At 48.3% G+C, this 27,049-nt stretch overlaps 2 protein-coding genes across 9 annotated transcripts; one reads left to right on the forward strand and one right to left on the reverse strand.

Annotated features, from left to right (window-relative positions):
• Positions 1–1,398: 1,398 nt before the first annotated feature.
• On the forward strand, positions 1,399–15,945 carry TCL1A (T cell leukemia/lymphoma 1A). Of its 8 annotated transcripts, XR_002523512.2 has the most exons (5): positions 1,399–1,643; positions 3,194–3,364; positions 3,781–3,838; positions 4,727–4,780; positions 15,714–15,945. XR_002523512.2 is itself a non-coding variant. In XM_017961509.3 (4 exons), the coding sequence occupies exons 1-3, from the start codon at positions 1,524–1,526 to the stop codon at positions 3,826–3,828; spliced, it is 339 nt and encodes a 112-aa protein (XP_017816998.2). In that variant the 5' UTR covers positions 1,399–1,523; the 3' UTR covers positions 3,829–3,838; positions 15,714–15,945. The 8 variants fall into 8 exon arrangements, 5 of the variants coding, with proteins under 5 accessions (XP_017816998.2, XP_021797230.2, XP_009210470.2 ...); XM_017961509.3 differs by lacking the exon at positions 4,727–4,780; XM_021941538.2 differs by lacking the exon at positions 4,727–4,780 and having other exon boundaries at positions 15,725–15,945.
• A 1,937-nt stretch (positions 15,946–17,882) lies between these two features.
• Positions 17,883–23,813, reverse strand: TCL1B (T cell leukemia/lymphoma 1B). The gene is made up of 4 exons (XM_003902238.3): positions 23,579–23,813; positions 19,617–19,787; positions 19,190–19,258; positions 17,883–18,581 (listed from the first exon to the last, which is right to left on the reverse strand). Exons 1-3 carry the CDS (start codon positions 23,759–23,761, stop codon positions 19,205–19,207), a joined length of 408 nt encoding a protein of 135 aa, XP_003902287.1. The 5' UTR covers positions 23,762–23,813; the 3' UTR covers positions 17,883–18,581; positions 19,190–19,204.
• Between the last annotated feature and the right edge of the window lie 3,236 nt (positions 23,814–27,049).

The following is a 27,049-nucleotide window of genomic DNA, read 5'->3' on the forward strand; positions in this document are numbered from 1 at the left end:
CCGTCCCAGCAGCACTATTTAAACTGGACTTGTTATTTCTCACCTCAAAGCTCTGGCCTGGGCTAAGACCTCCCCAACAGAGCTTATTAGTGAGCTTTTCATCGTGCTCTGTGGCTATCTGGGTCTGGAGTCAAGAGCCATTCACAGGAAAATCAGCGTGAAACCTATAAGTTTGCATATTAAATATTAACACCACTAAGGGCTACAGTGGAAAAGAGGTTTGCTGAGCTTAAGGGCTCTCCCTCCACCCCCAACTGCCCTTGACTTTTCTCTTCTATGTTGTATTCCTGGTAAATCCCGTTATATCTCGACTACCTTAGGCCACCTCAGCTCCTTCTTGGGAATTAGGCTGTCTGGATAGGCAAAGAGGCAGATATCCAGCTGTCAGGTGAATCAGATGTCCTCATCAGATCTCTTAATTTCCACTTTTGTGATATTTCAAATGATCACAAATTATTTTCTTAGTGCCTGGTCAGAGAACCGGGAAAGAGCTAGAAGGTGAGACACCAAACTCCGTTCCATGGTGATGTTTGAACCAGGTTGGAGCTGGTTTCACATGTTTTTCATTGTGTATGACTTTCTTAATTGCCTTAGTGGGAATGGGTTACTGCAAAATAAAGTGAAATTGTTTTCCTTATTGCTTGTAATTTACAGAGGGATGGTTTTGATAATATAAACCAAGGACTTTTCAAATCCATTGATCTTAGGGTGGAAGGAGGGGTTTCTTTTTAAGTATTCATTTTGAGCTATGCTTTCACTAGTAAATTCAAAGCCCAAGGGGAAAAACCCATGTTTCTCTGTTTTGTAATAGCTATTAGATGTCCACAGCATCATCAGACCTGTGGAAAACGCATGCTTTGTGTATGGAAGACGGAGCGTCAGGAGTTGTCCTTTGCCAAGAAATGGACCCTGACACTCAAAGGCACAAGCTGGAGGAGATCCAGGGAACCCGGGAAAGCCCAGGCCTAACTCAGGCCCGCGTGGGTCTCTTCTGATCCCAGAAGATGAGGACTGGGTCCTGGCTCTGGGCATCCTAGTGTCGACTGTGAGTTCCCAGCAGAGGCCCATAGTCCCGGTCCGGCAGCCGAGGGAAGCGGCGGGGTCTCCCAGAAGAAGAAAGGGCCAAGGTCACCCCGGGTGACTCTCCAGCAGCAGCGGAGGGCGGCAGTCGGGGTCGCTCGCTGCTGGCCGGGGCCTCGAGGAAGCCGCGGGTCAGCCAGGGCTGGGTCTCCGTTCCCAGGCGCTGCCACCGTTCCAGGGAGCCAGTCAGGCCGGGACGTAGCGCCTGCGTGGGACCCTCACTTGCCACCGGGACCCCCACAAACCCCGCCCCATCCTGCCTTACGCCCCGCCCCAAGGTCGTCCTCCCGACCCAGGGTCCCGCCCCAAGGCCGTCCTCCCGCCCCGCCGCTTGGTGGCGGCCGCATGCTGCCCGGATATAAAGCGTCGGCCCCACATCCCAGGGACCAGCGAGCAGCCTCCAGAGGCTCTGGCTCTTGCTTCTTAGGCGGCCCGAGGGTGCCATGGCCGAGTGCCCGTTACGTGGGGAGGAAGTCACCGACCACCCGGACCGCCTGTGGGCCTGGGACAAGTTCATATATTTGGACGAGAAGCAGCGCGCCTGGCTGCCCTTAACCATTGAGGTACAGCCAGCTCTGGAGCGGATGGCGGGGCTCCCCCGGGAGTTTGAGATGCCCTAGGAAGGGTGAGGCCTTGAGAAGCACCCACTGTGGGGCAGGGAGGATCCCCACAGATGAAGCCACTTTGAGCCGGGCTCTGGAGGATGAATAGGAGTTCTCCAGGCAGGGAAAAAGGGTGGGAAAACCGCAAAGGAATGTCGGCCAAAGGAGGGGACCCAGTGCCTGTGGAGTGTGACTATAATGTTGACTACAGCAGGGCTTTTCTGGGCTTCGGGGTCCTAATCCTTAAAAATGGGTATCTCTAAGTGACTCATCCATACGGCCGATTATCGGAATCATCTTAGGTGGGTCCCAGAAATCTGTATTTTAAAAAGAACTCTCAACAGCTCAAAAGAACACGTCAACCAGGCATAGCAACCACTGCCCCGGTGTGTGAAGTATTTTCCATGACCTCTGTGCTTTATTTAGAAAACAAATTTAACAAGTGATGTCGTAGTATAAGCGCCGGTATTGAATCAATATTGACTTTGTTTTATGTGTGATGCCTTAAGATGGGTCCTTAGTCCATGTTAAGTTTTTGTTAAACAAATATATAACTCTTTTACAAGTATTTGGATTTACTCGATGAAAAAGAGTCAAAAAATGTTCAAACTCTTTCCATAGACTGAAGAAAACATAAAAATTAAAACAAATTAGAACATGTATGTCCAGTAGCAAACAATCAAAAATTATTGAGTGTTAACTGTGTCTCTACAGATGAGAAACTGAGGCACAAAAATGTACATTTGTCCAAGGTAGGGCTGCTATTAGGTAATGGGGTTGGAATTCTAGGCTGTTAACCACCACCAAAATTTGCATTTTTATTGGCACTTCAATTTTTTAAATACGTTTTTACTTTAATAATCAAGTTAAACATTTACTTTTTTAAAATCAAAATTTGAAGAAATAATCTGAAGATTCGGTGAATTTCTTTTTTTAAATCTCTGGTTGAGAAATCTCTTCAACGTGACACCAGAATCATAAACCAGACAGTTTTTCATATAATCATGATAAATGCCACACAAAAACCCACTAGCAAACTGTGGGACAGATTTTGCCTCACATCATTGAAAAGGCCAGTATTCTTTTTCTCTCTTTCTTCTTTGTCTTTTTTTTTTTTTTTTTTTTTCTGTAGAGACAGGGTCTCGCTCTGTCACCCAGGCTGATCTTAAACTCCTGGCCTCAAGCGATCCTCCTGCCTCGGCCTTCCGAAGCACAGGAATTACAAGTGTGAGCCACTGCAACCCGCCAGAAAAAAAGTGTGCCTTTCATGGCCCTGTCTGGGTGGCTAGACACATGTGCGTGCTGGTGGTCCTGGCCCAGCCAGAGTCCCTGAGAGGAGCATGCATGGCCTAAGGAAGTGAGCTTCAGGGAACAGTAATGACCGTCATTTCATACTCGGACCCCTGCCCAGATGGGTGGGTGGCTGGCAGGAAGGACTCTGGTTTTCCGTGCCTGGAGGAGCCCTGGCAAGCGGAACCTGAAAGAATGCCCTGTCCTTTTCTTCTCCTCAGATAGAGGATAGATTACGGGTGCTCTTGCGCCAGGAAGACATCGAACTGGGGAATCCCATGACCCCCACCCAGAGAGGCCCAAGCTTGCTGCCTATCTTGTGGCAGCTCTACCCTGATGGACGATACCGATCCTCAGACTCCAGTTTCTGGCGCTTAGTGTACCACATCAAGGCGAGTGTGCTTCTCCCAGGGATCCATCGGGTGATCTTGGGTTTCCCCTCCTCCGTGTCTGGCCTTAGTGGTTTATCTTCCCTTCATCCCAGTCCCAAAAGCATCAAAAATTGGGGGGAATGGACAACTGAGGATTTCTAAAGGACTTTCCCAGAGAGAAGATAGATCCTCTGAGGTATCTAACAGAACCCTACCTCCCCTTCCTCCCAGCCCCCCAGCTGGCCGCAGGAAGACATCTCTGGTGGGCAGCCACAGGCTGAAGGCTGGTGGGAGGAGGAGCAGTCTCCGAGAGCCCCTGAAATTCACACTTGGGTTCCTACCTGCTGTTTCCAGCTAGGGGAAGGCGCAGGAGTGAGGAATGGAGGGAGTGGAGGGCTCTGGCCGATCAATGCCTTCTCTGTCTCTCTGCTTCTCAGATTGACGGCGTGGAGGACATGCTTCTCGAGCTGCTGCCAGATGACTGAGTGTGGCACGGTGAGCTCCACTGACTGGGGCTTGACCCCTCTTAGTCCACAGTGGCTGTACCAGAAGGAAAGACCACCCCTTCTCCATGAAGGCAGTGCTAACCCCTCCCCGACTGCTGCCATCTCAGGGCTCCCAGGGATGGGAGAGTCTTCCTGGAGGCACCCATGTCTCTCCCTTACCACTTTGGGAGCCAAGGGCTTTGTAGGCAGCCCCCTTTATCGCAACTGCTCATATCTACACATTACTTCACAACTTCACAAGTGTCAGCCAGCACTTTCAGTTCCCATTGCCTTTTTTTTTTTTTTTTTTTTTGAGACAGAGTCTCGCTCTGTCGCCCAGGCTAGAGTGCAGAGGTTCAAGCTCTGCCTCCTGGGTTCACACCATTCTCCCGCCTCAGCCTTCCAAGTGGCTGGGACTACAGGTGCCCACCACCACGCCCAGCTAACTTTTTGTAATTTTTTTTTTTTTTAGTAGAGGCAGTGTTTTACCGTGTTAGCCAGGATGGTCTCGATTTTCTGACCTCGTGATCTGCCCGCCTCAGCCTCCCAAAGTGCTGGGATTACAGGCTTGAGCCACCATGCCCAGTCTTACCATTGCTTTATTAAATAAGCACTGGTGCTTGATAATATAACTGAGCCAGATATTAGATATGTTACTGAGTTTACATAAGATTACAAAACTCCAAAATGAGTTTTGAGGACGTACAGTGAGTGACATCTTCAGATTGCAGAGCCAGGTGTATTCTGACCATAAGCCTTCTGCCCTGTTCAGAATTGGCCTTGGCTCAGAAGGCCTCTGGGGGCCATCCCTGACCACGAGGCTTCCCACTTAGACTTGCTCGCCACTGCCCGGTCCTTTCCTTCACCCTTGACTCTGTCTTCTCTTGTCCTTTCCCAGGTCTCGCAGCACCTGTCTCCTTTCGCCCCAGGGCCTGAGTCTGGCCAGCCTACGGTGGGGATGTTATGTTTCTGTTCACCTTCGTTTACTACGCCTGTGTCTTCTCCTCCACCACGCTGGGGTCTGGGAGGGAACGGACACACAGAGGATGAGCTCTCCCCAGGGCCTGCTGGACCTGCCCGTAGCCCACTCTGCTCCCCTCAGCACTACCACTCCTGCCAGGGAGGACTCCATTTGGCAGAGCTTCTTCCAGGTGCCCACCTTTACCTGTGCCTCAGCTTTTCTCAGCTGGCTGATGCTTTTCAGCCTCTTTCTGCCCCTGCTGTCCCTCACAGCACTCCTGTTTCATGTTGCACACCCACTCAGCTCCGTGAACTCGTGAGAACACAGCCGATTCACCTGAGCAGGGCCTCTGAGACCCCGGACCAGTGGTCTCACATGGTGCTGTGCCTGCAAACCCTGCCTGAACACAGGTTCAGGTGCAGCTCAAGAAAAGGCCTGAAAGGAGCCCTTGTCTGCGCTCAGGACTCAGAAGCCTTTGCGTCAGTGGTCCACAGCCCGGGACGCAGCAGGAGGCCAGGCCGGCGAGCCCTGTGGACGAACCCTCAGAACCCTTGGCTTGCCCATGTGGAAAAGGGATAGAGGTTGGGTTTCCCCCCTTTTATAGATGGTCACACACCTGGGTGTTATATGAGGTTGTGTGTGTCATGAATACTTTTTGTAATGATTGATTAAATGCAAGATAGTTTATCTAACTTCATGCTGAATCAGCTTCTATCCTTGACTTAGATTCTGGTGAAGAGAAGTGAGAATAGGCAGCCACCAAGTAAAAAAATTCATGGATTTATTTATTTTACTTTGGAGATAAGGGACTACAATTTTTTTTCCCATGTAATCCAATGCTTAAAACCCCAGTGTTCTTGGAGGCATACGTTGAGAACCATTGGAGTAAGCAATCTCAAAAACGTCGGCAATGCCTGGTATTCAAGAGCCCCTGTGCCTCCATCTGGTCCTGCCCCCCTCACCCTCCTCATTCCCATGTGCCCTCGGCTCCAACCAGCGCTGCCTTCTCCTCGCCCAGGCATTCACCAGGCTCTGTCCTTGCACAGATACTTCTGTCCTCTCTGTTCACAATACCAGCAGAAGCCCCTCCTGCCTGAAAGTGTCCCTGGCCACTCAGGCCCCAAGCAGACTCCCTTCCCCACCTCCCATGACCTGCAGTCACAGCAGATCCCACCCCTTGCCCTGTCCCCTTGCTCCCTTCTCAAGGCCCCCCTGCCCCTCCTGTATCTCCATAGACAGTAGCTGGACCTCAAATATTACCAGGGGATGCCTTCCAGAGAAGGGAATCCATCCTGTGTTGAATCCTGGCCCTCCCACTTTCATGTGTCTCTAGTCCACAGCTTTCTTGTCACAGATGAACTTAGAGGGTTCTTCTGAGGATTCAGCGGGATATATAACTGCAGTGTTTTAACAGAATTGTATAAGAAAAACACTACTTCTCCCACTTTACAGTCTCTGAACCCAGGTTTCTTAACCAGCACTAGACAGAGAAGAAACACTTGATGCCCAATGTGCCAGGGTTTGTGTCTCTTGTAACCCAGTCACCCTGCACAGCCCATGGCAGCAATGGAGCTTGGTCTGTGGGAGCAATTACTGTACAGATGCCTCTCAGCAGGGCCAAAACATGGAGAGGCGGAGCAGGGGGGTCCTGGGCAATCAGGCAGCCGCCTCATTTTAGGAATAGGAATGCGGGGACCCAGGAAGAGGAAAGCTTTTGTGCCAGATTCTTTTGTTGACCAAATATTTGACCATCACCATGAACACTGCCAGGAATTGGGACATAGCAAGGACAAGGCGAAGGCCCTACTCTCATGCAGCCTTAGTTCTGGAAAAAGATAAAAAGAAGGTGCGAAATCCCAGAAGAAAATAGAACAGGGGAACAAAGTATAGGGAGTTCGATTGGCTGGTGAGGAAATTCCTGTCTGTGGATGTGGTATTTAAGATTGGGCCTTGAAAAAGAGGGAGCTAGATTCTTAGGAAGAGGGGATGGCAAGCGCTGTGCAGATTTGATTTGCTGTGGAAATTAAAAACATAGCAAATACTTCTTACTAAAAGAAATGCTGTTTTGTAAGAATAAATGACCCCAATAAATTAACTAAATGCAATGCAGAATCTCAGTTTTCCACCAGACTGACTCTAGGGTTTTGGCTGGAAACACAAAGTTGTTTTGCCAATGCATTCTAAATACCTCATAATTTTCCACATATATATATTTATATATATAGAGAGAGAGAGAGACACGGAGTTTCACTGTTGTTGCCCAGGCTGGAGTGCAGTGGCACGATCTTGGCTCACTGCAACCTCCACCTCCCAGGTTCAAGCCATTCTCCCACCTCAGCCTCCCAAGTACCTGGGACTACAGGCACCCACCACCACGCCCGGCTAATTTTTTTGTATTTTTAGTAGAGACGGGGTTTCACCATGTTGGTTAGGCTGGTCTCCAACTCCTGACCTCAGGTCATCCACCCACCTTAGCGTCACAAAGTGCTGGGATTACAGGCGTGAGCCACCGTGCCCAGCCTCCCTCTACATATTTTACTGCATACATATTTATCTATATTTTATTTAATTTCTTTCAATAACATGTTGCAGTTTTCAGAGTATAGGTTTTGCATTTCTTTTGTTAAATTGATTCCTAACTTTACTTTTTTTATTATGATAAAAAAAATCTAATTAACCTGGCATGGTGGTATGTACCTTTAGTGCCAGCTACTTGTGGGGCTGAGGCAGGAGGATCGCTTGAGCCCAGGAAGTCAAGGCTACAGTGAGCCATGTTCCTGCCACTGCACTCCAGCCTGGGTGACAAAGCAAGACCCTCTCTCAAACAACAAAAAAGCGCAAACAAAAAAACTAACATGAAATTGCCCTCATAACAGACTTTTAAGTGTACAGTACAGTATTGTTTATGATATGAACATTGTTGTACAGTAGATCTCTAGAACTTTTAAAAACTAAAAAGAAGTTTTACTCTTGCATGACTAAAACTCTATGCCCTTTAAAGAGCATATCAATTCAAGGTTCTGTTTCGTAAGTTGGATTGCTGAGCCATATGGTAGTTCTGTTTTTAATTTTTTGAAGAGTCTCCATACTGTTTTCCATAACAGTTACGACATTTTACGTTCCTACCAACTGTGCACAAGGGTTTGCCACAGCCTCACCAGCATTTGTTGTTTTCTGTTTTTTTGATAACGGCCATCCTCACAAGTATGATGTGATATTTATTTTACTTATTCTGTTCCAATCTGGATGATTTTTCTTTTGTCTTCTTGCCTAATTACCCTGGCTAGAACCTCTAGAACTGTGTTGAATAGAAATAGTGAGAGTGGGCGAGGCTCGGTGGCTCATACCTGTAATCCCAGCACTTTGGGAGGCCGAGATGGGTGGATCACCTGAGGTCAGGAGTTCAAGACCAGCCTGGCCAACATGGTGAAACCCCCATCTCTACTAAAAACACAAAAATTAGCCAGGTGTGGTGGTGGGTGCCTATAGTCCCAGCTACTTGGGAGGCTGAGGCCAGAGAATTGCTTGAACTCGAGGCGGAGGTTGCAGTGAGCTGAAATCCTACCACTGCACTCCATCCTGGGCGACAGAGCAAGACTCTGTCTCGGGACAAAAAAAAAAAGAAAGAAAGAAAGCGTGAGAGTGGACATCCTTGCCTTGGTCCTGATCTTAGAAATCTTCATCTTTCACCATTAAGTCTGATATTAGCTATGGCTTCTTCATAAATGTCCTTTATCACATTGAGGAAGTTCCCTTCTATTCTCGGTTTATTGAGTGTTTTTTTTCATGCAGGGATGTTAGATTTTGTCAAATGTTTTTTTCTGCATCTGTTGAGATGATCATCTATTGAAATGTTGGTGTTTGTCCTTTATTGTATTGATATGGTGTGATACACTCATATTTCTTTTTGTATGTTGAACCATTTTGCATTTCTGAGATGAATTTTAATGGGTCCTAGTGTATAATCTTTTTTATATGCTGTTGGGTTTGGTTTGCTAGTATTTTGTTAAGGGTTTTTTTTTTTTTTTTTTTTTTTTTTTAGAACGGGGTTCACCTTTTTCCCCTGGCTGGAGTAGTGCAATGGCACGATCTCTGCTCACTGCAAGCTCCGCCTCCCGGGTTCACACCATTCTCCTGCCTCAGTCTCCCAAGTAGCTGGGACTACAGGTGCCCGCCACCGCGCCTGGCTAATTTTTTTTGTATTTTTAGTAGGGACGGGGTGTTAGCCAGGATGGTCTCAATCTCCTGACCTTGTGATCTGCCCGCCTCGGCCTCCCAAAGTGCTGGGATTACAGGCGTGAGCCACCGTGCCCAGCCTGTCCTTTCATTTTTATTCATATAATTTAAGCAGGAGGGAAGGAATTACTACTGGTCTGCAACTAAAGAGATCAAGAATGTTGCAAGAATAACATAATTTGCTGTATTATTAAAAAATCAAACAGTTGGCTTGAGATGCTCACCTTAAAAAATATGGCATATAATCACAAATAATTAGGTCGATTTTTGCTCAAAGTTACAACTGCCTTTTTTCAACATCTCTACTTTCTTTGGCAACTGTTCAACAGGGTGACAGGCACCCCCACCTACGTTTGCTTCAGGCTATCTCAGAATGAATGTAGTCAGATGCTAATGTCACAATAGGAAAAACTAAACTTGAAGTAAAACTGTATCATTAGCTTAGTAATTACTTATAACAAAGGTCTTTGTATATATAAGGAAAACAGTAAAATATGTATATTATGCATTTTTCTCCTTGAATTTCTAGAAAATCCTTTTGTAAAGATGGATTTGTACATACCATATTCTGAATTTTATTAATCTGTGTCTTGATATTTTTTAAATGAACATCACCACCTTTGTTACAAGAAGCTCAGGGTAATGTGCCCAGGAGTTGGCAATGCTAGGCTGAAAGTGTGTGATGTCATACAGAATCAGGAAGCTGGGGTTTTATTTACTCCTAACCATCTACGATCTTAGCCCAGGAGAAAGCCTGGCCAGCCTCATTTGGCACCTAAGGTCAAGATAATAAATTCTGGATTTTTTTTTTAGGAGGCCGGGGGTGACAAGTACATACTGTTGTGTAATGTTACACTAAGCAAAAAACAGCAGCCACTCAGAGTCCTTTACTGTGAAGTGTAGGTAACATTGTGTGGTATGCCTTGATTGAGGAATTAAAGGTAGTTTAACTGAAGATGTTGAAGAAACTTGGTTCTGGTTTTAGTACACCAGAATAACTTTTTTTCAATTTTAGAAAACCAAGGAGGTTGGAAAAACTAGAGGAATTGGCCGGGCGCGGTGGCTCACACCTGTAATCCCAGCACTTTGGGAGACCGAGACGGGCGGATCACGAGGTCAGGAGATCGAGACCATCCTGGCTAACATGGTGAAACCCCGTCTCTACTAAAAAATACAAAAAACTAGCCGGGCGAGGTGGCGGGCGCCTGTAGTCCCAGCTACTCGGGAGGCTGAGGCAGGAGAATGGCGTGAACCCGGGAGGCGGAGCTTGCAGTGAGCTGAGATCCGGCCACTGCACTCCAGCCTGGGTGACAGAGCGAGACTCCGTCTCAAAAAAAAAAAAAAAAACGAGAGGAATTAGGGGATACTTTTTTATGGGTTCATTTATAAGAAGAAGAGAACTCACCATAAATACTTTGTGAGATTTGTCCTGTCTTAAACTTGAATTGTAATATGAATAATGCTTAAGGGAATTTAATAAAGAAGGAAAGCTAAAAAAAAAAAAAGAGAGAGAGAAAGGCAGTTGGTCCAAAAAGTGATCCCAGTGGACTAGCTAGTGTGATGTGTGATGAACACAGATTATCTCCTTTAGGCCTTACGAAGAAGTAAGTACTCTTGTTACCTCCAAGTTCTTGGTGAAGAAACAGGCTCCAAGACTAGAAGTTACTTGCCCCAAGTTAGTAAGTGGTGTGGTCCGGATGTTGCCAGAATCTACCCTGTTTCTCCCTTCTGGTCTTTGTTTATTCAACTCAATCTTTGGCCCTGAGCTAGGTGCAGAGGGTATGCATTCTAGTACAGAGGGAAGTCCCGTGATGGAAAGAAACAAGAGCAGAGTGATCAGGAAGGCAGGAAGAGCTTTGTGTGGGCCCTTCAGGCAAGGCCCCTCTGGGAATTCCCCATTTGAGGTCTCTTTTTCAGCCAAGTAGAAGAGATGGACTGACACAGCCATCTCTGATCCAGGGGAAAGCAGCTTACTAGAGAAACCTGACAGAATTGCTGAGCAGATCTGGCCTTTTGAGGTTTGCAGGCAGGAATTCAAAGTGGAAATTGTCAGCCTGTCTTTATGAGTATTTTGTCTATCAATATTTTTCTGTCAGGTTTAGAAAATAAGAAGGGAAAGTGGGTTCCACCAAATGTGGCATTTCACCTGGCAAGTGATACAGAAGAGCGGGGCAGACAGTCTCCGTGTGTGAAGGAGTTTTTGGAACACGGAATCTAAGCTGGTGAGGGATGAATGAAGTGTGGAAACAGCCATAAAGAATCTTTGGATATTCAGGAAAGAAGTCCTTTGTCAGTGTTTCTCCACATACTTATCTGTGTTTTCGCCATGGTTACGTTGTTTTGTACTTTATTTTGTTGTTGTTTCTGCTAGGCAGAAATGTTTTATTTTTTAACATTGTCATCCTATATATTGCTTTTCTTTTGTGTATTCTGGGTTTAGGTTTTTCTTTTTTTTTCTTTTTCTTTTTTTTTTTTTTTTTTTTGAGACTGAGTCTTGCTCTGTCTCCAGGCTGGAGTGCAGTGGTGCAATCTCAGCTCACTACAACCTCCGCCTCCCGGGTTCAAGCGATTCTCCTGCCTCAGCCTCCCGAGTAGCTGGGACTACAGGCGCCCGCCACCACGCCTGGCTAATTTTTTGTATTTTTAGTAGAGACGGTTTCACCATGTTGGCCAGGATGGTCTCGCTCTCCTGACCTCGTGTTCCACCTGCCTCGGCCTCCCAAAGCGCTGGGATTACAGGCGTGAGCCACCGCACCCGGCCCAGGTTTTTCTTAATAAGGACTTCTCTGCTCCACAATAACAAATTTCCTTCATGTTTTCGTCTATCCTTTTGTCCTTTCCTTTGTTTAAATCATTAATCTATCTGGAATTTACTTTTATATGAGAAATGAAGCAGTGATCCAACTTTTTTAGGCAAATGGCTAGCCAGGTGTCATGACACTGTTTAGTGACTAATGTATCCTTTGGCAGTGCTTTGAAATGCCACCCTGATTGTGTAAGGAAGGCAAAAGTTCACCTGTACCCTCTTAACATTTTCGGCTGGGCTAGAGAATTAAATTGACGTAAAACAGATTCATAGGAGAAAAGCGTATTGATTTCATATAAGTTTTCTGTGACACAGGAGCCCTCATAGGAAAACAAAGACACAAAGAAACAGTTAAACACTAATTTTGGACAAAGAGTAGTATATGGTGAAAATGTGACCAGGCAAGGGGCCTTGGGCTAGGGGAGTTACTTGTGGCTGAAGGAGAAAGGTTCATTTATGATGTTAGTTTATACGGAATTCTCTCAGCCCCAGTGATGTGTTACTTTCCTTCTGATAGAGGGAGGACATCTTCCATCCACATGGAGGTTTCTCTCTGCCTTCAGGAGGAGAAAGGAGAAGGCAGAGTGCTCTTTGTCAACGGCCATTAGATAAAATAATCGTTATGCCAAAGTGGGACCTGCCTTCATTCATGAGTGAAATTTCCACTAGTATTTTCAGTTCCCTCTCAGCCTGTTCCATTTTACTGCTCTGAGGCCTGCACGTGCGTGAGCACCACCAGCGTTAGCTGCTGCAGCTCTGGGTTGCTTCTTGATGGCTGCTAACCCTAGTGCGCCCTCACAGCTCTCCTCGTTCAGATTTTTCCCAGCTTTTCTTACATCTTAAATTCCCCGTATCAATTTGAGGTTCAAATTGTCCAGGTACAAAACTCTTTTAAGTTATTTGTTGTGATTGCATTACATTTATAAATAGGCTTAGGGAGATATTATATCTTTGCGATAACGAAGCCTCCGATTGATTTAGGCAACACTTTTCCATAGCCCTGTGTACCACTAAGAGCTTTACAAATGCTTACTTAACCCGATATGTTAATCTGTACAACAGCCCATGAGATGGCTATTTTTATTGTCCCTGTTTTACAGATGAGGAAACTGAGGCATAGAGGTAAATTGTTCAATTTACATGACTATTTTAAGATTTTTAGGTTTATTCAAGACTTGTTGACTGTCCTTCAGAATTTTAAAATTTGCTTCATATAAGTATTTTACATGTGATTACCCATTATTTTTTTTTCTAACTGACTTGTGTCTATATAGTAGAAAACTGTTGGGTGTTACGTGTTAAATGTATAAACACTTGTTGAATTCTCTTATTGGTTCAGATATATTCTGGAAAGGTTGTTTTTCTTATATAATTCAGAAGGTCTGCATTGCACTTTTAGAGCTTTTATTATTTTTTTTGAGACAGGGTCTCACTCTGTCACCCAGACTGTAGTGCAGGGGCATGATCTCCCCTCACTGCAATTTCCACCTCCCAGGCTCAAGCAATTCCACTGCCTCAGCCTCCTGAGTAACTGAGATTACAGGCGTGCGCTACAACCACCCGGCTAATTTTTGTATTTTTAGTAGAGATGGGGTTTCACCGTGTGGGCCAGGCTGGTCTCGAACTCCTGACCTCAAATGATCCACCGACCTCGGCCTCCCGAAGTGCTGGGATTACAGGCGTGAGTCACCATGCCCGGCCCTTTAGAGCTTTTATATGGCCGTTCTGTTTATTGTTCTACGACCTCTCCCAACTGTCCCCTGTGAAGGATGAGGAAATAGCATCCTTGTGCTTCCTCTCTCCTCCTGTCCATATCTCCTGCTGCCAGTCTTGGTTAGTTTTTTTATGAGTCTTATTTCTTCTAGTTTTTCCTTTAAATAATATGTTCCTAGCTCTGTGACTTGATCTTTCATCTGTATTTTCTGGACTTATTTCCATGGGAAAACCTACGTACTTTACCTTCTCTCTTCTCCCCTTCCCAATGTTTGGAAACACTGTTGTTATTTTTGTATTTCCTGGAGGTCAGAAGGGTGGGACTAAAAGTTCCAATCCTGTAATCACATGGTAGGTTGAAAGGGGTTTATTATGAAGAACAAAAGATGCTCCTCTCACTCCTATCACTTAGAAAATTCCAGAGGTTTCAGGAGCTCTATGCTAGGATCTGGGGATGGAGACCAAATCTGTATTTCTTAATGTATCACAATGTTACAGAAACTTAACAGCAAAAGGAGCCTGGGCCAGAGCCTCTGGGCCCAGGCAATGTGAAAGAGTCCACTATTGAAGGGGCTACTTTGTCTGGGGTATATACCCTGGGGTTCCTTATACGACACAGACACATGAGGAGTTTAAGAGCAGAGGTCTAATAGGTAGAAGAGGAGAGAAAGAGAAACAGCTTCCTCTATAGAGGAAGGGGTCTCCAAGTGGAAAAAGGACAGTTGGTGGTGAATGCTCCGAGTTTCATGGCCCAGTTGAGGAGGCGGTATCCGATTCATATAGGACTCACACATTAGTTTTGGCGGGGAAGGCTGGTCACCCCGCACGGATCTTACGCAAATGGGCTTCCCAGTTGATTGGCCCCATCCTGTCTGCTCCTTACAATACATGTGGCTGACAGAGAAGTCTGCCGCCTTGCACATGTCTAGTCCTTAGTTCCCGCCAGCATTCACCCGTGCAGGCTCCCAGCTTGCAGGCTGCATTAGTTAGAAAATGATTTGGGGCTACTTTCATTAAAAAGAAAAGGCTGGGCTGGGCACGGTGGCTCACGCCTGTACTCCCAGTACTTTGGCAGGAGATCACCTGAGGCCGGGAGTTCAAGACCAGCCTGGCCAACATGGAGAAACCCCGTCTCTACTAAAAATACAAAAAATTAGCTGGGCGTGGTGGCACATGCCTGAAATCCCAACTACTCAGGAAGCTTAGGTAGAATCACTGGAACCCAGGAGGCGGAGGTTGTGGTGGGCCGAGATTGCGCCACTGCACTCCAGCCTGGGCAACAAGAGCGAAATCCTGTCTCAAAAAAAAAAAAAAAGAAAAGAAAAGCCTTACTGAGGACTCCCATGCCCTTGCTATCTGCCTAAATAATTCCTTTTTAACTCCCATATCACTATGGTGAGGTGGGGTGAGAGGTTCTCTGGAGTGCATCTTCTGTGGGGCACCGCCATGCCCCATCCAGCACTGATGCCAAGTGCCAGGGCTGACCTCAGCAGAGGCTTGGGTGTGGACCAGCCAGATGGCAGCTGGAAAGGGGTCACAGCAAACAGCTGGGGCAGAACAAGCAGTAGGATCCCAGGTGAAGCCAAGTCACCCAGGCCCTGGGAGTCACCAGGCACAGAATATGCGTTGTTCTGCTGCAGACCTCAGCAGTGAGGCCAGGAGAGCACGCAGACCACCAGCAAGTGCAGGACGGCACCCAGGAGGGGCAGCAGATCCCAAAGTGTGCTTCCCTGGGGACCAGCCTGGGGCTGGGGGCCCCTCCCAATGCTACAGGACTAATGGTGCTCTAAGGTCAAGGAGCAGAGGTGTCCTAAGTGGCAGGGATGAGGGCCTATTTCCCAAGGAAGAAGCAGCACCCAAGCTCTGCTTCCCATGGAACTGATGGCTTCCTTCCCTCATCCTGGGAGCCTGAAACTTCCCCCCTTGCAGTTTGCATGCTGGGTTCTGGACAGAAATAGCCATAATTAAGCATTGATCAGGCTGCACTCAGACCCACTTTCTTGTTGCTGAAAGTCACATAGCACTCTAGATGGTGACCATTTGCATACCCGATGTTTCTACAGATAGGATTTCTGTCTTTAGGATTGTAAGACTGACTGTTTAATAATTTATTTGTATCCCTTTTGTTCCTATAGACAGGATCTCTGACATTAGAATAAATCACTTAAGATGTTTTTCAGAGTCTGAATTCCAACAACCAGTTTGAACACAGAGGACCAGATCAGCATGAGAATACAGCGGCTTCATCTCCCTGTCCCATGATGTCATCCTGCACTTTTCAACCAATCAACAATCTCCACACTTCGGCCCATTCCTAATCCAAACTTCTCTGGGAGATGGATTTGAGGTTTCCTCCTATCCCCTCCTTCGGTGACCCTACCATTAAACTGCTTTCTCTGCTGCAACCCAGTGTTGGGATATGTGCACATTTGACAACAAACCTATTACAATTACACATAGACCCCAAATGTCCAGGCACTGGATGGCTGGCATTCCCAGGCCCCACCCACCTGGTACCCAGGAAGTCTGTGCAGCCTTCATCATTGCACTTGTGCCCAGCCTGCCCTGTAAGAAGGCAGCTAAGGGACTGAATTCTCTTTCCTGGATGCAGACACTCACCACCCACTGTGTGTCCAGCAGAGCCCGCTCCTTTCTGGGGGGCACGTTTCTGTGGGTAGGAAAACAATGCCTCCTTCCCTCTCTGGCTCTGTCAATTTCCCATTTAACAATAAAAACCTTCCCTAGGCCGGGCGCGGTGGCTCACGCCTGTAATCCCAGCACTTTGGGAGGCCGAGGCGGGTGGATCACGAGATCAGGAGATCAAGACCATCCTAGCTAACACGGTGAAACCCTGTCTCTACTAAAAATACAAAAAAATTAGCCAAGCGTGGTGGCAGCCACCTGTAGTCCCAGCTACTCAGGAGGCTGAGGCAGGAGAATGGCGTGAACCCAGGAGGCGGAGCTTGCTGTGAGCCGATATCGCGCCACTGCCCTCCAGCCTGGGCGACAGAGAGAGACTCTGTCTCAAAAAAAAAAAAAAAAAAAACACTTTCCTAACTCTTGACTGGTGTCATCATGAAATCCTTCTCTGTTGGCTGGGATGCATGCTGCATGACACACCCTCTCCTGCACACCCCCGACTCAGGCCAGTGGGAGGGAAGGCAGGCTAGGGGAAGAGGGTTCCTGAAAGACCAGGCTGCCAGATCAACATAAGCTTCTCAGCAGAAGGTACAATGCCAGCCTGCAGTGCTCACCCCAGCCCCTGTTCACAGGGCCTCCCTTTAACCATGCCAACACTGTGGAATCTCAACTCTTACCCCAAGGCTCCCTCTTCATGCCTCTTGTGTACACCACACATGCAAGTGTTTGTGCAAGTGTTTATCTAGGGTAGTGATTCTCAGCCAGGGCAATTTTGCCCCCTCAGGAGCCATCTGACATTTTTGGTTCTCACAAGTTGGGGTCAGGGGATGCTTCTGGCATCCAGTGGGTGGCAGCCAAGGATGCTGCTAAACATTCTACAATGCCCAAGACAGCCCCTCGCCGCAACACCACTGGCCTTGAGCAAGTCCGCTCCAGGCAAACATTGGCGTGCCTTATGTACCATGCTAAATTGTGATTGACGCTTCCTAGTATTTTGTCATACAGAAATGCTTCACTTGAAAAAGTTTGTTTTACACTGTCTTTTGCTTACACCTGTGTCTGTCTTGGGTTTTTTTGTACCCCACATTCATGAACATATTTCCCCAAACTTTCTATGAATGCTTTTACAGATTCATTTTGTAGGGTTGGGATTCTAGCCCATGGGTGATTTTTTTCTTGTGAATGGCATGAGGGAGGGAATCCCCTCTCCTTGCCACCACTGCATGGTCACCCTGACCTGCACTGTATCGTCTGCTTCTTCCTGGTCACAATAGCGGCCCCGCTCAGTGCCTTGGCCCCCTGCCCCATCCCTCCCTGCTCAAGGACTCTGCTCCTCTGTCATGTCATCTCTCCCACACATGGGCCCTTCGTCCCTTGCACCTGCATTCTGCATCTCCTGCACTGACACGCTGTTGCACTGTCTCATTTTGGAAGCTCTCCCTTGCTCCTGGTTCTCCTGTGACCACCATGGCTTTCCTGCCCTTTCACAGCAGGGCTTCACCCAGAGCCCATGCGAGTCTCCTCCCCTTCCTTCCCTTCCGCCAGCGTCCTGCTGCTGAATGGACTGATTACAATTTCCTTCCCAGTGTGGAAAAATATGAAAAGGAACATTAAAATGTTACCTTAACATTTCGATACCAGAAGCTGCATTTCTATGCTAGAAAGAGGCCAAAGAGAAGCTCCAATTCAGCACAAAAGTGGACAGTGTGCAATAAAGTTTAATTAACCAGTACTGCGAGGCCACCTTCATGGACTAGCATCCCTTCGTGAGCTGAAGAACTGAACAAGCAGAAACACAGGCCAAAACCGTCCTTCCACGCTCCCCACTGTGCAGATGGGCTCACTGAGGCTCTGGCGTACACTACTGGCTCAGCACTGGATCTATTTCCGGCCAAAGTGTCAGCAGAACTGATACCCACAGGGCATCCGAGTCCATATCCAGACTGGGCTCCCTCTGCGGCCGTCTCTTAAACCGAGCCACTGCCTGCTGATGGTGAGTTTCCAATCACGAGCTGCACTGGGGGTGCCGGAGGCCTGGCTGGGCACACATCCCGGTGGGTATGAAGGGAATTTGGGAGTGGCATCTAGAAGATCAGCATGAGGGGCACGGAGGAGAAAGAGAACCCACAGCTTGCAGCCAGCAGGGGAAACTGGCTCAGCGCACAGACAGCGCCCCTAGAGAAGTCCATCCAGGCCAGTTGCCCTAAGTGCAGATCCAAGCAGGACAGGACAGGACTCATAACTGAGGAAAATGAGAGAAGCTGAGTGTTCAGGGGCCCCACTGCCTCCTGCCTGCAAGGAGGCTATGCTGGGTGTGCAAACAGAAGACGGTACATGAAGATCCTCACTGAGGGGGCACGAGGAGACACCAGGCCAGAGGGGCAGGGCCAGCAGGGCCTGGGAGAAGACCAAAGGTGATAGTCAGTGAACTATGAAGGAGCCTGGCACCCCATCCAAGCTGCTGGGGTCAAAGGCAAACCCAGTGCCAGCCCCTCCAATGGACCAGGCCCTGCCTGGCCTGCTCCAAGCTGCAGCCCATCTGGGAGGAGCCCTCTGTGGGTCAGTGCTGGGTCCTCGAAGGCCACCGTCGCATGGCACCTCAGTGCCATGGTTAAGTCTAGGGACCTGAGATCATTAGATGTGAGCTTGATCACTGCTATTTCCTGGCTGTACGGTCTCGAGGAAATCATTCCCATCCCCAGAGTCTTAGTCTTTTCATTGTGAAATGGGTCATTAACATGTACACCTCACAGAATTCTCACAAGGATTAAATGATTAATCTTATTCGATGAGATCCCATGCTTTAGGAACTTATTATAGGGGCCCACCCACGGTGGACCATCACATCCAAGGGGCTGGGGAGCAGAGGTGACAGGTGGCTATGTAAGAAAAATCTCAGGAAACAGCAGGGAGGAGAAGGAGGCCATGCCGTCTTTCTGAAAAGAGGAGACGTATTCTCGCTTTCGTCTGATCCCTGCACCGAGAGGCACGGGCCCCCAACATACCAGCCACTCCCACTGTCAGTCTTTCCTCTCCGGCTGATATGTGAGGACCAGCTGCTCCATGGAGTCGATCTGCAGGAGAGGGAACAGCCATCAGAACCTCTGGGAGATGCTCCTCCAGTTGGCCTTAAGGGCCGCCCATGCAGGCTGGCAGCAGCAGGCAGGGGCGAGGCAGGTGGAAACTCCGGTTTGTGGATTTCCCTAGCCCAGGGAAGGCAACCCTCCCTCCCTCACCCATTCTGCCTACATCCCACATGGGAACTCATGTACTGATCCACCCATACACATTCAGGCCTCCTTGAAGGAAGACTTGAGCAACAGGAAGAGGAGAGACAAGAACCCCGAGGGGGCCAGGGGTACAGAAGAGAGAGGGCCATGGCAGTCACCAGGGGCCACCTGTCGCTTTCACCTGGAACCACCACACACTTGCCTGGCCGTGGTCCACTATTTCCCAGAAACTGGAATCCGCTGCTCGGTACTTCCTCCCGGGGTAGAGCTGCCACACGGGGGGCAGCTGGGAGAAGGGCATCTGGCTGGAAAAGAGTGGCTCCCGGGTATGCACTGCCATCTGCCACAAGTGCACCGTGATGCTGGGTTCATACTGAAGGGACCGGAAAGGAGGCGGCAGATCAGGGATAGGGTTCCCTGCCAACTGGGCTGCATACTAGCAATGCAGGCCTAGATGCCCCGGCCCGGCCAGTGGGCTGCCAGGGTCAGAGGTAAATGTTTTCAGAATTCCTTGGCACTGGTGCCTGTGGCTACATCTAGGATGACTGGGGCTCTTCTGGTCCCCTCTGACCTGCACCCTGCCTCGCCCCACTGCAACCCCCAAATTTAGCCACTGTTTCCAACCTGTCACCACCCTGGGTTAAAGCTAAGTATTCTCTTGGGGCTCCATCTCTGCCATTGCCATAATTTTTAAATCTTCGTTTTAAAAACAAGGTATCCATGGACTCCTGGATCTGAGGGTGATAGATTTTCCCCCCAAAATATACCGCAGTTCTGATCATGACCTTCACATACTTGTAGTAAATATACAAAATCAGGCTGGGAGCAGTGGCTTATGCCTGTAATCCCAACACTTCGGGAGGCCGAGGCAGGAGGACTGCTTGAAGCCAGGAGTTCAAGACCAGCCTCGGCAACATAACGAGACTCTGTCTCTACAAAAAATAAAACATTAGCTGGCCATGGTGGCATGTGCCTACAGTCCCAGCTACTCGGGAAGCTAAGGTGGGAAGATTTCTCGAACCCGGGAGGTAGAGGCTGTTGTGAGCTATGATCACGTCACCGCACTCCAGCCTGGGAGACAGAGAAAGACCCTGTCTCAATATAAATACATAATAATAAAAATAACAAAATTAGGCTGGTACTGGAAGTTAGAAAGATGAAAGGAAAAGTAAAACCAAAGCTTCTTATGTTATGCAACAAAATGGAAAGTCTTTTACACAATTTTCTAAGTATTTGTCGTTAGTGATAAAACGTCTTTTTGAATTAAGAATATTAGTGCTTAAAAAAACACGTTGTGATGATTTTTCTCAGTTTGTTGTCCTAGCTTTTTTATGGACTGCTTTTGCAAAGAGAAATATTTTAAATTACGTGGCAAAAATCTCTCCTTCTCTGTGTATTCTGACTTTAGATCAGAGATCAGCAAACGAAGTCCGGCTTGTCATCTGCTTTTGCAAATAGAGCTTTATTGTAAATAAACTAAGGCTCCTTCCCTCATTCCTTTACCGTTGCCTTTAGCTGCTTTTGCACTGCAATAGTAGAGCTGAGTAGCTGCAAGAGCATAGCTCTCAAAGTGGAAAATGTTTACTATCAGATCCTCTACAGAAAAAGTTGGCTGCTCTTTGCATTAGATGTGCCCAGGAAGCTTAATTCCCACCCTAAGACATCGATCTATTTTTAAGAAAGAGGGAAAAAAATACTAAGTAGGTCCCTTATCCCACCCATGGCTAAGTTATTTGAAGAATCCATTCTATTTCCATTGAATCATTTAAAAAAAAAAACAAAAAAAAAAAAAAACAAAAAAAAAACCAGAACTGTTTTTAAGAGTACAGTTCGGTGGCACTAAGTGCATTGACATGTGGAACCGTTGGCACTATCCACCTCCAGAACTTTTTATCTTCCCAACTGAGACTCCATACCTGTTATTAACATTAACTTCCCATCCCCGAATCCCTCCAGCCCCTGGCAGCCACCACTCCACTTTATAAATGAGACCACTCTGAGTACCTCATACAAGAGACTCTGCCCTTCCGTGACTGGCCTATTTCATTTAGTATAATGTCTCCAAGTTTCATCCATGTGCCTGACTTTCCTTCCTTTTTAAGTGTGAATACTTCATGGTTTGTGTTTTGTTTACCCATTCATCTATCAATGGACACTGGGGCTGCCTCCACCTTTTGGCTACTATGAATGATACTGCTGTGAACATGGATGTACAAATACACGCTTAAGTTCCTGCTTCAAAGTCTTGTGGGTATACACCCAGAAGTGGCATTGCTGGATTGTGCCGTAATTCTCTTTTTTGAGGAATCCTATTTTCCATAGCGGCTGCACCATTTCACAGTCCTCTCCATTAACACTTTCTCAGGCTTTTGAAAAACTTAAAATATTTGCTCCACAATTTTTGCATGCTTTATTTAGTGTATGTACAGAAAGGCCTTTCCATGTTCTCCACCAACGTTTTTTGAAAGAACCTATTTGAAGATTTTTTAGGAAATGTGTTATATTGTTTAAAATGTCAGTGAACTGGCTGGGCGCGGTGGCTCGCCTGTAATCCCAGCAGTTTGGGAGCCAAGGTGGACAGATCACTTGTGGTCAGGAGTTCAAAACCAGCCTGGCTCACATGATTAAACCTTGTCTCTCCTAAAAATAACAACAAAAAAAAATAGCCTGTAATTCCAGCTACTCAGGAGGCTGAGGCATGAGAATTACTTGAGCCTGGGAGCTGGAGGTTGCAGTGAGCCGAGATCACACCATGCACTCCAGCCGCAACAGAGCAAGACTCTCTCAAAAAACAAACAGGCAGTGAATTGTTTACAATGACCTAAATGTTTGGAGTTTTTTGTTTTGTTTTTTTGTTTTTTTGAGACGGAATCTCGCTCTGTCACCCAGGCTGGAGTGCAGTGGTGCTATCTCGGCTCACTGCAAGCTCTGCCTCCTGGGTTCACGCCATTCTCCTGCCTCAGCCTCCTGAGTAGCTGGGACTACAAGCGTCCGCCACCACGACCAGCTAATTTTTTTGTATTTTTAGTAGAGACGAGTTTTCGCCATGTTAGCCAGGATGGTCTTGATCTCCTGACCTCATGATCTGCCAGCCTCTGCCTCCCAAAGTGGTGGGATTACAGGCGTGAGCCACCGCGCCTGGCCTTAAATGGCATTTTAAATATCCGGATAAACTTTCACTATATTACACTAAGGTACAGCCAGCTCCCCATTTCCATAGATACTGCACCCATGAATTCAACCAACCTCAGATTAAAAATATTTGGGGGAAAAAAAATTCCACAAAGTTCCAAGAAGGAGAGCTTGAAGTGATGTGTAGGTGTAGCATTAGGTGTTATTAGTAATCTAATTTCAAATATAGGAGAGGATTGTGCTGAGGTTGTATGTAATTACTACCCATGTAATTTTCTATCAGGGACTTGAGCATCCACAGTCGGCCCTGGAATCAATTCCCGCCCTCACCAGAGACTCTACTGTATTTACTTTATCCCTCAAAGACCGGCTGTGATCTAAAGCCCTCATCTACGGCCTTTTCCTGAGTCATTATCATTATCACCTGGGGAGCTTTTGAACAGCAAAGAATCTAGGACTCCACCCAAGCCTCCTGAATTAATTTCCAGAATCTGTTATCAGTCAAATGCTTCCCCAGGCCAGTCAGGCGGTGAGCCACGTACATGAGCATGTCTGTGACTCACTTGCCACAGAGGTATATTATTCTCATTTTGCAGGTTAGTAATCTGAAACCAATCTCACATTCATCCTATTGGCCCACCTGGTGCCTCCAGGTTGCAATGCTTTTGCTTATACTACTCCTGCCTCCTTTCTAGACCTGGAGAACTCCTACTCATCCCACAAAGCCCAGCTCAATAGCTGCCCCATTTGTGAACCTTCCCAGCATGCACTGGAAATGGCACTAAGCCCTGAGCTACCTTAGTCTCGGCTTCACCAGGCAGGACCATATTACCTCATGTGGATAAGTTTGTGCCTGTGGTCCCTTCACGGGGGTGTTCCTGGGGCCAGGGCATTGCTGCGCTCCTAGACCTGCACAGAAGAGTTTTCCAGCGCGGGTAACAACGGCCCTCTCTGACCCCCACCGCGGTCCCACACGGGCAAGGGTCAGTGCGCAGCCCTCCCACAGCCTCCCCCCCCGTGCCCAGGACTCACTGTGCTGCCCTGGGAGGCGCTGCCCTGGGTGTTTGAGGCCCTGGCCCATTCCCTATGCGAGGGATTGAACCGCACGACCACAGTCACCCAGGTCCTCCCCTCCTCGTCTTCGTAGATGCCAGGCTTCTGGATCCACAGACGGTCAGGGGGCGTCCCTAGACGCACAGAAGCTTCGGAGGCCATGGCAAGTCTGCACCCGGGGCCGCCTCGAGGCTCACATGTGTGGACCTTTCAAGGTGCGCAATCTCCTTAAATGCAGCAGCTCCCGCGTGGGTGGGGCCAGGGCCGGCAGTGGGGGCGGGGCCAGTCGGGGAATGGGGGATGGGGGAGGAGGTGAAGGAGGGCAGAGGAGCGGGGAGGAGGAATAAAGGTTGCTTAATATATGGGGATCCCCTATGCCATGTCAGGCATTTTTCATAGGGTATCTCACTGACATCTCCCAACAACTCCATAAACTAGAGACTGTCACCCACATTTCATATAGAGATGAAGTATCAGAGGCTTGGAGTGGCTTAGTAACCTGAACCAAGTGGGTAGCAGAGGAGGAAGAGGTAGCAGAAGCGAGGAGGGGAGAAGGGGGAGGGAGGAGGAGGGGGAGGAGGGGAGGAGGGAGGAGGGGGAGGAGGGGGGAGGAGGGGAGGAGGGGAGGAGGGGGAGGAGGGGAGAGAGGGAGGGGGGAGGAGGTGAGTGGGGAGGAGGGGGAGGAGAGGGAGGAGGAGGGAGGAGGGGGAGGAGGGGAGGAGGAAATAAAAGCAACCTGCAGCAGGGGCTAGGCAGGGACGAAGCCAAAGAGCAGTGGGGTGAGGAACCTGGCCTGGGTCTCCTGGAGGGGCGGGGGCTGGACTGGGAGCTGCTGGGGCAAAAGGGCAGCTCCCGGGGAAAGAGCTGCCCAGGCTTCAGCCCAGGCCTCTGCAAGGAATTTGGCTCCTAAGACCTATTCCACCTCCCTTCCACTGGTCCCGGTCCCTCCTCAGCCTCCTCTCTGAGCTCCCCCTGCCCAATTTTCTGGCAGGTGATTCCCCTCCTTTGCTCCTCGCGACCCCCTGCCAACCATCCTGCCCCAGATCCTGAGCTGGCATGCACGACCCTGGTCTCTCCCACCCTGTGGCCATTCCTGTAACAGGACTCCGTGTCAGGGATCCTTCTTTGAGCTTAGAGCTTAGAGGCATGGGGGGCGGGGGCGCTGTAACCTGTGTGGACTCTTGCCCCTGGAGGTATCTGGTGAAGGCGCATCCTGCACAAATCAAGCTCCCTCTCCTTAGAAAATAAGCTAGGGCCCTATCAGCATCTGAGATCAGGATCAGATAAAGCCGACAGAAACAAGGCCACGGGAGGCCACATGGCCACCTGGCCAGCCCATCCTTGGCCACGGGACCCAGTGCGCCCACTTGGCCTGGTCGTCTTATTTGCTCGACTTTGTCACGAGGCCACAGAAGCTCAAGAACATAGCAAGGTCCGTTCTATTAAGCACCCTGGGCTGCTCCTAAATGCACCATGAATAGGAACCTTTTCCTTTTGAAATCCACACGCATGATTCTTCTAGTTCAAGTGAAAATTAGTATTGAGATGACGCCATTCTGCTGGGGAGATGTGAAAATGATTTCTGGACAGTCCTGATCCACTGTAAGTGGCAGGTAGGATAACCACTTTTGAAGAACTCACTGGGCAGCTTCTGTGGAGGTCTGAGCCTTGTTTTCACAGCAATTCCACCTCCTTCCCCAGTGTTTTTCCAAGAAACCAACACTTGGGCTGGGACTGGAGTAGGCCAGGAAGACAAGGGACATCACAGTCTCATATAATGTGATGTGGAATCACGTTATATGTGGAATCACGTACGTATGTCACCTTTGCCGCATTCTATTGGTCAGGGGTAGGTCCTACCCTTACTCAAGGTTATGAATACTAGGAGGCAGGGATCATGGGGACACCTGGTCTCCTGGGCCCCCCGTAGCCTGTTTGCTGTAAGTACCTACCCTATGGGACTCCTCTGAGGATCCGATAAGGCTGTGTGTAAAGTGTTAAAGCCTGACACATAGTTAACACTTGAAATACCCTGGTCAATAGTTATGTTCTCAGACGAGTTCCCTCTCTCAAGCAGAATCCATCAGTCCTACCCTTGTAACCCCAATGCAATTACTATTTATCTCTATCACTTTCTATTGCAAATATATATATTGATATTCTCAACCTCATTCCCTGATGGGCAGGTGTGTGACTGTCAGTGGGGTTGGAGGTAAAGGTTGCTTAATATGTGGGAAGCCCTTATGCCATGTCAGGCATTTTTCATAAGGTATCTCACTGACATCTCCCAACAACTCCATAACTAGAGACTGTCACCCACATTTCATAGATGAAGTATCAGAGGCTTGAGGGGCTTAGTAACCTGAACAAAGTGGGTAGCAGAGGAAGCATATGGACCCAGCTGTTCCTGATTCTAACATGCATGCTGCTTGTTGTCTGCCTTGGCCAAGTTTGGCTCATTACATGGAAGAGGCAGAACCTGGAGCAGGGAGATCCACAGTGGCTACTGAAGAAATGGTGGTGGGCTCTGAAGGTGCAGACGGAGAACACCTTCCCATGAGTAGGTGGTCAGAAGGAAAGTAGAGGTCTCCATAGGCAGAAAGAAATAACTATCAGCCTCGAGGTGGAAAATTGATTGCTTCACCGATCACCCGCCTTGGCCAGGTCTCCCACTCCTCAACCCTTGGACCTGCTCCAAAAAAAGCCTCAGAGCTGCAGGTGAGAACAGTTTGGTCCGTGGTCCTTCAGCTGGCCTTTGCCCATGTCATATCTGAGATAAGGCTATGTCTTCTGGCCAAGTTGTCCATCTCTGGTACCTGTGACCTGAAGGATTCACTCTTGGGGGTAGGTGCCACCAAAGTCTTTGAGAAGCACTTTGATCTCTCCAGAATTTCTCCCAGGATTGCCTGGTACTGACAGTGCACTCATGCCTGGGCGCAATGCTCTCCTCTTCCAGCAGAGGGAACCCTTCATAAGCCCCAAGCCCCCGGGGGACCTGCTTGCTGGAAGGATTCCAGACCACAAACAAGGAGGCACTGTGCAGGGATTGGAAGGCTGGGTAAGAGTCACTGATACCTCTGCACAGTTCTGTTCAGCTCCTCCTCGGTACTGGGCCAAAATGGCAGGGCAGACAAGATGTCAAAGGCAGACGGTCTAGACAGAGCGTGGTATAGATGGACCTGGCAAAGTTATCCCACCAAGGAAGCAGCATGAGTAGACCTGGACGAGAGGTAATTCAGGGTGTGTCTGGAGATCAGGAATAATGAGGATTATCCAGGCTCATACGATAAAGAATAAGAATGTGGTGGTGGTGGGGTGGTGGGGGCAGGGGTGGTGCTGATGCTCCATTGTAAGGATCAAACACATCAGTGCCAGCAGCTGGTTTTGAATGAGGAGCAATGAATGTTTGAGACAAGGAGTGACATAAGTATGCACTTAATGTTTGAACTA

The sequence above is a fragment of the Papio anubis genome, chromosome 7 (genome assembly GCF_008728515.1).
Source record: "Papio anubis isolate 15944 chromosome 7, Panubis1.0, whole genome shotgun sequence".
NCBI classification, from domain to species: domain Eukaryota; kingdom Metazoa; phylum Chordata; class Mammalia; order Primates; family Cercopithecidae; genus Papio; species Papio anubis.